Source organism: Psittacula echo, assembly GCF_963264785.1.
Source record: "Psittacula echo genome assembly, chromosome: 3".
Taxonomy (NCBI): Eukaryota; Metazoa; Chordata; class Aves; order Psittaciformes; family Psittacidae; genus Psittacula; species Psittacula echo.
The window spans coordinates 107,881,083-107,896,642 of NC_137736.1; the positions used below are offsets into that span (position 1 = coordinate 107,881,083).

Sequence of the window (15,560 nt, forward strand, 5' to 3'; positions counted from 1 at the left end):
AAGTGTACAATAGAAGAACTGTAACTTTTCAAGTTCTCAGTCTAAACACATTCTGCATACACAGGGTGAGAGGGAAGACAGAAGTACAAGCAGACCATTGCCCACCTGCTTCACTTACAGTGGGTAAATGGCAAAGCTGGGGTTGGACCTCCCAACCATGTGCCCTACTGACTAGGCTACCTTTACCTGTCTTTATAACATATGTGGCACAGACCACACCTTAAATGAGATCCACAAAAGGCTCAAAATCCTAATCATAGAATGGTTAGGGCTGGAAAGGATCTTAAGATCATCTAGATCCCACCCCCATCCATCCCCGCCATGGATTGTAAAGAATGAAAATATTAAGAAAAAATGGGACTGGTTCACAAGCAAAAAAAGGGTATATTCTCAATATGCATTCTTAACACATAGACAGTTAAAGCAATCCTTTGGTCACATCAGTATCTTCAACTCAATGCCCAAGTACTTTTGAAACACAGAAATCAAAACCCAACTGGCTGTCCCATCAGAATTCCAAAGTGGCTCTCACAAGCCTGTTGTCTTCTGCTCTCTCACTTGCTACTGATGCTTTGCATCAAGAACTACTTCAAAACAAAGCGAACGACTTCCTCCTGCAACGCCTGCACTTGAGTTACATACCACATCATCAAGAAAATCCCCTATTTTCCACATACCAATAAGCACAGTCCTTCACTCTCGCAGTTGCCTGTGCAGAACTCATTGCCAATGTAATGGGCAGCATATCTTGAGTGTGACTATAGTGACACTGTTCATTTGGGTCTTGCCTAATTTTGTGGATTAATTTGTCTCTCATCATAGTATACAATGAGTGAAGCACATGCAACTGTTCCTACATTTCTCTGTGAGTTCTAAATCCCAAGTAAGATTTTCGGAAGATTGTTCTACATCAGGAAATCTCATGAATGAAGAAAAAAAAAAAAGATTGGTTTCCTATAGCCTTTGTATGTAAAAGCTGCTCATAGTTACACATGGATTGTGTTCAGAGTGTTCCGTAACTCATATTTGCCACCTTATTTTCCTAGCTTTTTCAAGCACAGGATTCAGAAACAAGATACTACTATCACATGATAACACAAAGCAGAATATTGTTTCAGGATCCTCTAAATGTTATCTAAGAAACAGGACATATTAAAATAAAATAAAAAAAGATATATAATCAGGCTGGCTTCAGGCATCAACTCAAACCCATTTATATATGCTCAATAAAACTAAACTAGAGATCATATGGAATCCAGATCCATATGACACTGGATTTTTAAATATAATAGATAAAAGTTAATGTGCTTCTGGGCTACTATTTTTCTATGGAGGTTTCTAGTCCATAATCCCAGTCCGGATCAGGATTTCATGATCACTTGATCTTATAAGCACAAAATGACAGGAATGATATTTACTAATTTATATTCCAGGTTACCATGTTCTGTAGTGAGACTCTAGAGATAACTGAAAACAATCATAATTTTATTGGGTCAAACTCCTTCACTGCTAAAGGGACTGGGGCATTGGCACCATGACAAAGCCTGGTTTGAGGAGTACAGTGAAATGACACCCAATTTGTCTCTGCACACCATCAAGTTAGCGAAGACAGAACTGCTGCTTTGATACCTCATCAGTGGTGGACAACTGATCCATACAACTAGTTTTCTAATTATATTTTTTAATATATGAAAACCTAGATTATGTACTTTGTAACTTAGCAGCTTGAAATACAGCAATATATTATTCATGGAACTATAAAAAACTCAGGAAAAATGAGCTACAGGTAAAAAAATGTAAGCAGTGTAAGTTTTTCACTTGTTACTGATATTAAGAAAACTAAGCAAAACCAGGTCGATGCTTAGACCCTGCATATTGCGAGATCAGCGATATTCTATCAATAATTTACTAGGGTGTTATACATTCATGCATATTACCCAACCATCTTAGTAAGCTATTTCCACCTCACAATATAAAGCTTAAGGTACTTCATAAGTCTAATTTGACAGTGTAAAACATCACTAACCAGGGATAAAACAAAGCAAAATCAAAAGCATGGCAACTAACAAGATGCTCATCCAAGCTAATATACTAATAAATACCAGACATTTGTTATATTTGTATTAATAGCAGTTAAACATTTTGCTTTTAAAAAAGAAACATACTACCAAAAGCCAGTCCAAGGATACATGATACTCCTTCTACCTGTCACTGAAGAAAGACTGTAAGAGAAACTACAGTAAGCTACTGGCTTCAGACGAAAGCTACAGAAGTGACTAAGATTTCAGAAATCCCAGTTAAGGAGCAATTGCATCTGTATTTTCATTTTCTCATGACCAATAAAATGAAACCAAAAAAGCAAAATGAGTAGAGTAGTTCAATTGCCACAGATATGTTTTCAAAGCAGTTAGATCAATGAATTATAGATATATACAGACATACAGTACCTATACGTTACTATTCAAATAGAAAGGATAAGCACATAAACACTTTTAAGGAAACCTGGGCTTCTAAACAGTAATTTTAACTTTACTTGTAAATACAGGAAGTCAAATTACTCCTGTATTTGTCACAAATTGCTACATTAATTTCAATAGATCAGTAACTGTATAGTCTATGCAGTCAAGTGCACTATGCATTTCTGTGCCTCACGCTGCATTTGATCCAATCTGATGCATCTGATCTTCTGCTTCCACTCCTGATTAAACAGATACCATAAAACAGGAAACAATAATAGTGTCTACCTAGGAAACCTTTAACAGAACCCTAAAAACTCTGAAAATGTGTATTTAGCAAGTAAGTAGTTACATTAATGGTTATATACACATGCAACTTCACGCACATTTGTTTCAGTAGCTTTCTTAGACTTGATTGCATCAGGGGTTTTTTATAACACTTTTTGCTTTAAGATAAACTTGAATTCAAGAGAAAGAAACCAACCTGCACTTAGACTTCCTGATGGTTTACTTGAAGTTCCAAACCCAAATGATGATGCTCCTGTGGCACTACTTCCAAAGGCAGAGCTACTTCCAAATCCTAGTAGAATAATAGTAGACATACAACAAAAAATTACAGACACAGCAATTAAAGACACATATGTTCTGGGCAAGTATTCTAAAACCAAACAGTATCTTAAACCTTATTTGACAAGCAAATATTCCTAAGATTATTGCCTCAATAGTTTTGATTCTCAACACAGCATTGTGTTAAGAAAACAGTGCAAACTGGAAGGCACTGGAGAAAAATATTTCACACAAAATATAGAACTAAGTAAAGGAAAAGCTATAAAAAACCCCTACCAAAACAGGTGAGTAAACTATCAATTTATGAAATTGCTATTGAATTGCTGTTAAATTGGCAAGAAAACCTAAAAATTAATACACAGGTTACGACTTCTATTAAGGAAAGCTGTAATCTTCATCCATGATAAAAAAATTAATTCTCCATGCTTAAAACAGAGTAGATTTTCTTCAGTTTAGGAAGAAACCACAAAACAGGTTAAATACAGAACAGAAACAGAATTTCACAATAATCAATTTGAAAAATCATCACATAAGGGCAGCCATAAACATACAGCTGTACTAAAACTAATTCTGTTAATTTTGTAATTGACATTTATAATGTCATAATATAAATTTCATTATTTCACATTGTGAGACCCCCTTCAAAGCAAAATTAAGTTGGTATTTGAAGTTTGAGATGGATGCCAGACAGGAACAGAAATATATCCTCCGATTTTGGCTGTCTCAAGAGGTTTTCATAAAGAGAATACTATTAGTATTTGAGGAAATTATGCCCTTAAGTTTCAAATGTCAGAGAAAATACTTGCATTTTACTGAAAACTGAGCTGCTATTTCTTTATAGAAGCAATTTTTAGATTTTAAAACAAATAAGGACTGAACTCACTATCTGAAGCAGTGTTCTCTAGTCTTCCACAGTTTTCAAATCAAGTAAGTTTTAAGGGTATATAATGGCAATTATAATTTGAATGCAAGATAGTTTATTTAAATGATACACTCTTTGTCCCACCTAGCTTGAAATTATTTACCAATGGTCAGGACAAGGTGATTGCAAATATTTAATGAAGCACAGAATCTATACGTTGTATACCTTATATACCTAAATCTAAAAGCCTGGGTATATCACTGACAAAAAAAAAAAAATAAAAAAAAAAAATCACAGTTTCATGGGAAGAGCAAATTTTCCCAAGTAAAATCATATTTCAAGAGTATACATTAAAAATTGTCCTGTAAAAAAAAAAAAAAAATCCCTAAGATTAGAAAGAAAAAAAAAAAACACAACAACCCTCCAAAACAAAAAAAAAAGAACCCCTTATTCTGCCAATTGGTTTCCAAGAGCACACCTACAGGGTAGTTTGCATGTATCCCTTTATTCTTCTACATTTGCTTCTATTAGATAGCATTCTTGATTAGTCAAAAGATCAAAACTTTGCAAATTAACAGAGAGCAGGTGAAATGCAAACAAATACCTTTCTAAGCAGAGAACTAGCAAAAAGAACACAATTTAGGACTCTAAGTTGAAACTAGAAGCAGTTGTCCATCAATTTAAAAGTGTGCTTTAATTCACATTGTAGACTAAAGATTGTTCATATATGTTCACCAATCTTGCTAGCCTCTTTGGTTGAGGAAGAATTTTATGGGTTTTTTTTTGGATTTTTGTTTTGTTTTGTTTTTTTTTAATAAGGCATTTAAAATATTGTGGAAATGACCTGGTAATTCAGAAATACTTTCCTTTTACCCCACTATTCTCAGTTATTTTTCCTGTTTAGGTGCACAGACTTTATCTGAAAAAAACCTTAAAAATCTGATGAGAAAGGACACTGGTAAATTTAAGACCAATTTCAAGACGATTATTTAAGGTAAAATTGATGTACCATTCAAGTTACATCATTTTTCCAATACTGAGTGATGCATAACTATTTTAAATACATTACAACACTGATTCACGTGTTTGGCTCATAAAGAGGCAAAAACATAGAGATGTGGACCGAAGCTGCAGAGAGGAGAGGATATAGTAAGAAAACCCACAACACATTATGTTTGTGCTCAGCAGATGTAACAATTTCCTTTGCAGACCTCATACAAAAGCTTCAGAGGACACTAGTGTCTTCTGACTCGCACTGTGGGAATCCCTGATCTATACAGATTGGAAATTTACACACAGATTAGATTTTACTAATCATTAAGATTCTACTTGTACTTCTAATACTGAGAATTCATTACATTTAAAGGTCTACATACGTTTATTTTTTTTATTACTACCTACTCTTTTATTGTCATGTGTCCTCTTGGAATACATTCCCCATCAGCACTATTAACATTTTGATAAGTAATTTCCCTTCACTTTCAGATGTTGCTTTTTCAGCTTTAAGAGGGATTTCTTTTCCACCTCAGCACTAAGGGACAGAATGACAGCTAAAGCAAGCATGCTTCAGCAAGCAGGATCCCAGAACTGTAGTAATTTTTTTAGCATTTATTCTTATCTTAGTCCAAGCAGAAAGGAATCCCCCTACAGTTAAAAATTGTACATACAGGTGAAAAACTTCTATGGAGTAGCTCTACAGCATGATTCAATGTCTCAGGTGCCTAACTTTTATATGGAAAATTAAGTCAAGTTGTAGTTACAAAAGGATGTACTTGAACAGAACTTCTACAAGATTACTTCATCCTGTTCATTCTGGTTTTTACTATAGTGGCTTCTCAGCCTTAGCAACTCCTTCTGCAAGGCATGAAGAAGTCTGGAAAGTCCAGACTGCCAAAGTTTAAGGTCTTTCCTGAAAGAGATCATCCTCTTACTTCAAGAGATTCAGATGTGCGGTATAATAATTCAATGAAAGATTAGAAAAGTTAAAGTGTACCTCCAAGGCTTGAAGAACCTAAGCCACTTGATTGCAAGCCAGTGCCAATACCTGAGCCGAATGGCGTTCCAAAACTAACTCCCAGAGATGGCTGTGGCCCTGGTATAAAAAAAAATGAGAACAAACTTGCCTTACTCTTTTATAATAAAGAGGTCCTTTATTTATTTATTCAAGTATTTTATAATGTGAACATCATTGTTTTCAACAAACCCCATTAAAATCTCAAACTTCATCTCACCAAAATTCCTCACTTAACTGCCCCTATGTCCACTTGGTAAAAAGCTACGCCACTGATTGTAATAAGGTGAAACTAGTCAAAGCAAATAACATAACATTTAGTATTTTTAAGAGTTAACCAGTCTCACCTTAACTTTTACAACATTAATTAGAATCTTGAGAGGCCTCATAGGTAACAATATTTTGGAATCAGAATAAGGGAAAACCTTGAAATTAAAAAGGTAAGAACTGACATTAATGTAACTAAAGCTACATTACCAGAAGTTAATTTAATAAGTAGGAATCTTCAAAACTACTCAAGTATTCCATCCAAATTTAAACAGAACACTACGATAAAAAACAAGACAATGACTTTATTTTATTAAATTTATTGTTCATTTTTAAGCAAGTCAATTACACAGTAACATGACAATTCTTTTGCACACAAGTAATAACGGAGTTCAGTTAAGCTGTGCTACATAACACCATTCAGTAAGGTAAGCTAGTCAAACCACCTGTTTAAATAAACATTTACAAAAGGCACAGTTCAGTGTACCTTAATGAATTAGATACATTCAAAATTTCAGAGCCAGAGTTTGTCCCATAATTTAAAAAAGTTGACAGTACTTTCTCTGCATATTCACACTAAAATGCAGGACTGTCAAAAAACATTTTCAGTCTGCTAAGATGAAATTTACAGCCTCAGTTCCTTTGTTCGTTTTTTTTTTTTAACCCCTTAAACTTGGGGAATAAAGAATCAACTTGCTAGCCCATCACTAACACATTTAAAAAAAATTCTGATAAATAATTAACATATTTTGACAGTTTTCACAGTACAATCTTATATTCCTGTCTTTTTAAAACAGTTTTCAGTGCACTAAAAAGTTTAACCATTGAGGATAAAAAAATACAGTGCCAAACTCTTAATCCACAGACATTCACACCTTTCCTCAAGATAACCTTCTCCATCTTCGAACATACTTTATGTATTATATCTATGAAAGTGATGATTTATTCAACTATTGCTATAAATCTCAGATGATTTCAGCCTTTTTCCTAAATCATTATCACATTTGGGCTTCTTTTCGTTCAAAATCTCTTCATACTATGAAGTTTCCTATTGCTAACATTTATCTAGAGTTTGAAAATGTAAATATTTCCAGCTTTTAAAAATCATTTCAGTATTTGAAGATTTAAATGGAAAATCATTTTGAATCAAGTGAAAGGCACTGTATGTTGAAAAGTAACATTTCTGCTAGGAACACAATATTCTTATGTGATCCAAGCTGAATGATATCTGTATTTTCAAAGTAGTGCTAAACTAAGTTTTAAGGGCAACTAAAGTTGTTAGCTTGCACTCTCTGCTTAGCAGGGAATGGGCTGGGAAAACCAAATTATTTTTTCAATTTAAAAAGTATATCAGATGTTGTAATTACAAATTTCCCCATTAATTTCAAAATAAACTTGTTTACTTCCAGTTTAAAGACTGATACCCCTATCCCTAGCAGCTCTTTAAAAGTAAGAAAATTGCTATCAATAAAAAGAAACAAAAACCCCTACACAAGTCAGTCATCTAATACACTAGAAGAACCCCAAATCAGATATCCAGTTCCTTCCCAAGCACACAGGTTTCTATCTCAGTAGGAGGCACTGTTAGTGGAAGACCTTAAAACAAAACAATTCAGTCCTCCAGGCAAAGCTTTTTACCAAATGCAACATTTTTTTAGAGCCAGTAAAAAACACCTCAGATCACATAAAACAGGATCTTATGCTTTAGGCTAACAAGCTTTTCATTGAGCAACAGCATATGATATTTGTTGATTTTGTACCATAACGTTCTGAAGGCATCATCATTACTTACAGTTTTTGTAAGTAAACGTAATTTTCAATAGCAAAAAACTAGTAATAAAGATTCTTCAATGCCAAAAGTACTAGCAAAAAACCAAACAAACAAAAAGTGGCACTTCTGGCTATTATAGGTACGAGACAAATTCATTATAACAAGTATTTTAACATTTTTAAACTTGATATAGATATATTTGCCCTATAGAGCACTTCAGTTTAAAGAACAGGACCCACTACGAGCCCAGACAGGTCAGCCAGATTCCCTATAGTGACATTCTGCAATTTTTTGAAATCACAGCTGGTCCTAACAGTGAACAAATTTAATGTCACAACTTAAATTTGATTCTGACACAGTAACACACTGACTAATTTTAACCAAGGTTAATATCAAATCACACAAAATTTAAGTGCTATGAAGATTTCAGTATCCTTTCCCATGAGCACTTCAATCTCATACTAAGTCAAAGCTTAAAGTGTACTAATAGCTTGATAATGCTTTGACTAACTCTGCACTTCACAAGTTAAGGAGAGAGTACCTAAGTTGTTGTGAGGGTACTTTTTTTTTTTTTTAGAGGAGGAAAGGTGAGCTTGAAGAAAAGCATTTCTTTAAGACAACTTTGTCCCATTTCAGCCTCACACATTCACAGCTCTTGGTTCACTAGGCTTTAGTTTCCTTTAAAATCTTTTACTTTAGTCCCATCAATAATAACAGGTAGACTAGCCACCTCATTTTAACTTCCATGCTGTTCAAGACTGCTCAGGGAAGGTGAAGGTGAGGCACCTAGCTGCTACTGTGCAATGCATGACCAGCCTCACTGCTACCAATAAAACTGTGCTCAGAGCAAAGTGCTAAACTAGGGAGAAAGGTTGTGTGCAGGCAAGACTTGAGCATAATTACAATAAATCTAGCATCAAAAAAACGCACAAAAATTGTGCTCCAGTGTGCACACCACAGTCCTGGTGTCCTGATTATCTATCCCAGGAGACCAGCGGAGTGCATCTTTGCTCCCTTTCTTCCATATGGCCAGGATCCACTGGCTTTATTTATTTCAAGAGAAGCCAGACATGCCTTGGCATACAGACAGAACATAAACAGGGTGCATATCTACACCCAGGAACTGGGGAAACATTCCCTGATCCCACAGCTTAGATGTAGCTACTAAACTTTTGACTTCTGAACACATATTTAAAATAAATTATTTAACTTTTCCAGAGGAAAAACACCCAGTAACTAACCCTAAATTAATCTTACAAAATAGACTTAACCATGTAAACATCAAATATTTTTTTTAAAGAGACTAACCATCCTGATCCCACAATACTGGAGTACCGTATAGTAGATTTTAGTCAAAAACTTTAAAGCCCAGGTTAATTTGTTTTATTCTTATCTTCAAGAACAGCAACAGCAGGTCAAGTGTTACACATACATTCCCTACCCTCCTTTACATATACCTCATTTCATAGTCTTTTCTCTCATAACCTCCTACAATCCTTCATCTATCCCACTCTTCAAGATCTAGATCTTGCAAACAAATATGCATGACTAACTTCTAGCAGATAGTTTATCAGCCATAACACAATACAAGGTTAAAATACGCAAACATTTGCACTTTTGCTGCAGCAAATGGCCACCTGAAAACTCAAAAAAAGAGGAGGCACTATTTAAATATTTAAAGTTCCTGCAAAACTGGAAGAACAGATTTTTTCTTTTCCACTAAGAGTAAAACAAAAAGTGGCAGCCTTAATCTGAAGCTACGAAGTTTCAGGTAAGTTGTTAGGAAAAAGTCAAGCACTGAAATCAGTCATTTAGGAAAGTTGTGAAACTTTCCTTTCTAGCAAGCTTTTAAGACTTTTAAGATAACTCTGGAATAGTTCAGGCCTGACTGGTCCTGCTTTTTCAGCTAGAGGAACAGAAATTATGACTTCAAGACACATCGAACCCCAGTTTCCAAGAGTTTTAAAGTACTCTTGAAGTGCTATTCAAAACATCAATCTACCTCTAGTTCTCCAGATCTTCAAGTGAGTTGCATGGAGGATAACAGCATTCCAACCCAATAAATAGTAGACCAATTGTCTACACTTGTTGGCATGCTTGCCAACTTCTGTTGGCAAGTTAATGGCTTTGTTCTATCTGCTTCACTCTTGTAGTTGGCACATTTTTGGCTTTTGAAATACTTTGCCAAAATAATCAACCAAAACCCTTACCCCCAAAACCATCCTACACGCACTCCCACTTGCTCCTTTCACTACAAAATACTTCAAGGTACGAAGTCACCTTACCTCAGGTGTATTGGTACAGGTAAATTCTGCCTTTCCCTCCCCTCTGCCCCTCTTCACTCCTACTTTTAAGAGGATATTCACAAAGTCATGCCATAAGTGGCATCAATTTACTGAAGTTCTCTTGAATCTGGACTAATAAAGAGGAAATTCAAACCACTCACCTCAATTCATGAAAACTGCATGTATAACTTTAAATGTGATGTTCTAAATATAAGACTTTCATATACAAATAATCCTGTAATGACCATGAAGAGTATTTAACGAAACAAACATGAGAAGGAAAAAGATGAAGGAAGAGGGAACTACTTTGGCAACATTAAGCTGCACAAGCCAAGCTTCTATCTGCATTAAAACCCCTGAAGCATGACATTATTATCTCATGTTTTCTGTTAAAAAGTCGGACTCCTGCAGATGTCACTTCTACAAAATTTTCACAGATTAACATAGCAGCAACAGGAAGACTGTGATTTATGATGGAAATCTAGAAAACATTTCATAAAGGCTTCATTTTTTTTGTAGTATTAAAAATATTTTGGCATATTTGTTTTCTAAACCCATCTCCTTGCTGTTTAGAAGGGCCAGAGCAGGAAGCACATTATATTTTCCTTTTATGGAAAAGGCAAGGACACCCTAGTAATTTGTCAAACTTAGAGTGGTTGCTGCATGGTCTCTAAAACCATTCAAAATAAGACTGCTACTGTAACACAAGAGATGGAAAACATGCTAATATGATTTTCAGTACGCCTATGATAAAAAACATTTTAGAAAATAGATGGTAGAATGAAGTTACCTATGATTTTCATAATTTAGTGAATATCCATGTTCAAGTAAAATTAAATGGATTTTATCTTATTTCTGTTAAATGATTAACTATCAATTCAACCCCCTACATTCAGGAATCCTCTCTGTAAAGTGTTGGTTAGCATAGCAATGTCAACTAAGGTGCCTCAAGTTATCTCCTTTGCCATACGCATCCATTCTGCATTAGCACTGGGTCATGAGTTTCCTCTGTTTTGGTCTTCCTCTTACACACATGCACAAACAGAACCACTGATCCACTCTACTTTCTCTAGTATTTATTTGTAACAGCAGAACAGCCAGCAAAAACTGCTCCAACATCACCCTGACAAAGGAGTTAGCTATAGAACAATAAGTCAGGCATCTGTCTTCCTACTCTAAAGATGTTTGCTCCACTATCTTTCCTGCTCTACAGCATTTTTCATTTTATAGTTCCAAAGTGCTATATAAAAAAAAAAAATGCATTCTTAATTTTACATAAGAAAAAGGTAATATGCATTTAGATATTCTCTCCTCACCATTTTGAAATAATTTACTATAACCATACAATTCTGGGAAGAGGCTATAGTATGAATATTCAGAGATGTTACTGAGAAGTGGAGACTCACATTCCAAGGGGTAAGTTGGAACAATACAGTAAATATCACTAATACAAGTAAATTCACAAGATTAAGTATCTGCTGTATAATTATTGCTAAGTCTACCCTGCATTTTTCTATTGGCTATGTTTCAGTAACTTTGATCATTACAACGTTTAGATTTTTAGTCTAACACAAAGGAAGACTTCATAGAAAATTTTACACAAATTTACTACTGTTGTAACACTAATAATCTATAACTTGAATGCACTCAGACCTGTAGCAGGCTGTTGCTGCTGAGTAAGTGTTGCAGCCATTGCAACAGCTGCTGCATTTGGTATGTTGCTGAAAGGGGTCGGTCCAGTGGTAACACGTGGCGCGCTCTGCCACTTCTTAGCTTCTGTTCGTCTTGCCTCAAACACATCCATGGCATCTCCCAGAAAGGTTTTCCTGTAGCCAAGGTATTGGTCTTTGAGCATCTGAAGGGGGTGGGGGAAGCCATTTTAGTTCAGTGTATTTGACATAAAACCTTAACTTAATAAGGAAAGAGATATTACTTCCTTAAAAAGCTTATAACATTTCCATAAAAAGAAAAAAAAAAAAAAAAGAAGATAAAAACAATAGCCCCCCACATCCTAAAAGGATCTCTTCAGGCTATGAGCTGGAGAGAACTGGTTTGCATCAGCTACAGCCAGAACAGTTCCTTACTTAAATTCTGCAAAGCAGTCAAGCATTACAGAGTAATGTACTGAACAGTACCAAAGTCCAATATCTTAAGAGTTGATATGAATCAGCACAATTCAATTTGTATTGCTGTACTAGCTGATAAAAGAGGCAAAATACAGGCACACTACTAGCTTATAAATTCAAAATAATGCACTTTCTTCAGTGCTATCCTTCCTGCATGTAGTTTGCTTTTGCTCTCTTCACCTTCACCTGTATTTCTTTTTTAATACAAATCTAAAGAAACTACTAGAATTTTAGAATTCACTCTTGTTTCTGAGAAATGCAATAGGTCATTCTGCTTTCGATTAACAAGCAGCCCAAAGCTGTTGCGTTGTGTCCCCTCTCCCCTTGCCTACATGCCCCTTCCCCCATCTAAATCCACTTTATGTGGGAACACCTAGCTTAGCCTGTTCATCATGAGCTATTTCTATCTGTTGCAGATGAGGGAACTACAAATACCTCAGATAACATAAGAACAAATGCCTTCAATTAAAGAATTCTTTCCATCTTCTAACAGATAATCTTTAAATGTAAAGAATTTATTAAAGCCAAAGTAGGTTCAACTGAATTTTACAGAAGGCATAGCAAGTCCTGTGTTCCTAGCTAAGGATATGTTTGGTTGTGAGAAGAGAAGCTTACAGTCCAAAAACTGACTCAGGATTTGAATACCTGTAATCCTAAAGCTATCAGCAACAGCAGGAAATAGAGGGAGAGAAAGAATGACTCATTATCACACCAGGAGTGCCGTCTTTGGCAAAGAAAGACATCTGCAGAACTCTGATGAGATGTAATACGCCATACTGACAAATGCCATTACACATTGTAGAGCAGTTCTTAAGGCTAATCTATGCAAAATAATTCAATTACATTCTCTACCTGAACTGTGCACCCAAGCACATTCTACTCTTCACTGTCCTTGGATACAGAATGTATCTATATGTTCATATATGAATATGAATATATTTAACAACCAGCCCTGTGCAAAGATGTTTCAGGCTGTATTTTCCTATAACTTCAGACAAAACAATGGATTGTGGTCACAGGTCTGCCTTCACAAACCATATCACAAACATCAAATAAGGCAGACGGCAGTTTCAAAGCTGCTCTCCTCTCCTATCTGATAAACTAAAATACAGTCAGAATGACAGATCCACTTAAGCAGTAGATTAATTTCCTGATTTTTGAAGCTTTAGTTATAATTGAGTCCCTCACGATATCAGCCTTCATGTCCAGATTAAATCTCAGAATTTCTCCAAAGAAAGGAAAATCCTCAAACCAACCCCTTAATTTCAGGCAATAGGATACTCTCAAGCTGAAGTAGTCTTTCCTATTCAGTTATGCTGGCAAGGTACTGAAGATACTATTGCTTTTACGTGCATACTAATCCAGCTCTTCATACTGAAAAGCAGCAACAACAACAACAACAAAAAAAAAAGTATCATTGCACAGACCACTGCATGAGTTTTAGGCTACACTGGCATCTCAGAAGTGAAAAGGCCAGAACACATCTGGGATCCTCTTTTGTGTAATTCTGTTGAAATGATGGAGGAGCTGACATATTCTGTATCTGGTACACAACCGAGTTAACTCAGCACAAATACCTGATGGCAGGTAGCTATCAACCAGCAACTATCCACACTGACAGAAGCAACATGATGCAGTGCAAGCAATTAAAATAATTCCCACTTAGTTCCCATTAAGGAAGCCACTTAGCAGAAACAATCCTAAACACTTGTACTTTTCTCCAAGGGGTTCTGAAGATCAGTAAAAATTACTGATTGCAAGACATTGAAATTTTCTCAGTCCAGAACTGTAATGAGAAATTCAAGCTGGAGCCCATAATAGTAAAACCAAGCCTAACTAGAACTTCCAATGCATCAGCATTTTTTCCACAGTACTCTTTATCCATACGACTTTCCATGATAACCAGGTTGAAAAAGCCAGAACACAACTCTCACCAAAATTCTCTTATATGACAAGAAACCTTACATAGGAATGCCTACTTTTTTCTGTTACCTATTTGTGTAAGAGCAGATTTAGATCACTTTTGCTTGAGATCAAAAGGTCATTGGGCAAAAAGCAAAACATGTGAGCATGAGCTCAAAGACAGACATTTCAAAAACTGATCAGCAATTAGAAAGGAAAAGTAGTCAAACGAAAAACATTTTGTAACCTAAATTATTACCGTCAGTTGTTATCATCCCTGTAAGTAAATAATTTAAATTAGACTTCAGGTGAACAGAAGCTACTTTTTCAATCAAAGCACTTCTCCGGGATAGTACGAAAATTTTCAAAGCAGTTAATTTAACAGAAGGGAAAAAAAAAAAAAAAAAAGAAGAATACCTGAATATATATTGTATTTTCAAAAAGTGACTCTTTGTAGTTGTTTCACTAAATACATAGAACACATGAAAACAACATACCTTTACATTTTCATGTATTGATTGAAGTTGTGCAGCTAAAGCTACGAACGTTTGATAGATTTTCTGCATTGCCATAGACAAATCTGCAAGAGGCATATAAAATATTGGTAAGCAACAGCCATACTACAAGTAGTGCACCCAAAACTCATACAGCACAAAGCACAAAAACAATTCCATGAGAACAAGTCCATGTCTATAAAAAAAACGTTATGAGCAATTGGGTAGCACAAGTCACCCAAGGCCTGCTTTTTGAAAGGGCTTCGAACTTGCTTTTGAGAAGTACTGTTTTCTCAGATTGATTTTTATTCACATGCTAATCAGTTTCCTATGATTTTATCATTCAGCAAGCCTGAAAAAATATCATTTAACCTAACTTTGTCTAATTACACAGTAACATTTTACTTCACTGGTTTTTACGTAAGTATAGTTAACTAAGATTTTCTTATGTTTGTGTGCATTTTCCACTCTGACTTAAAGCACAGTTAAGTGTTCAGTTGATTTTACCTAAGAGAAAGCAGTAGAGTGGAAGCTTTACTTACATTTTAAAGACATTATTAACAAGCATCACAGGAACTCTTACTCTAGCACTACCCACAAGCACATCAGAGAAACACTATGGAGAGCTTCTTGCTTACATAAAGTCTTAATATTTAGGATTTTCTATTTCCCAAACAGATATAAAAGTGTTTTCAGTGCACTGACCCAACTAACACAAACTTTGGGATTAAAGGGGAGATCTCAAACATTTTGACAAAAATTAAGAATCTGCTGATAAAAACATGCTTTTCTGAACAAAGCACTGAAACAATGTGCCAA

General features: G+C 35.2%; 1 protein-coding gene across 4 annotated transcripts in view; it reads right to left on the reverse strand.

Annotated features, from left to right (window-relative positions):
- NUP58 (nucleoporin 58) overlaps positions 1-15,560 on the reverse strand; it is a 37,636-nt gene that overhangs the window by 5,645 nt on the left and 16,431 nt on the right. For 3 of the 4 annotated variants that reach the window (XM_080612869.1, XM_080612867.1, XM_080612866.1), the window contains exons 12-15: positions 14,745-14,827; positions 11,873-12,074; positions 5,879-5,977; positions 2,941-3,036 (exon numbers count right to left, since the gene is read on the reverse strand). In XM_080612869.1, coding sequence (XP_080468995.1) covers positions 2,941-3,036; positions 5,879-5,977; positions 11,873-12,074; positions 14,745-14,827 — 480 coding nt within the window. The remainder of the gene's footprint in view (positions 1-2,940; positions 3,037-5,878; positions 5,978-11,872; positions 12,075-14,744; positions 14,828-15,560) is intronic. The other variant, XM_080612868.1, reaches the window with a different exon arrangement.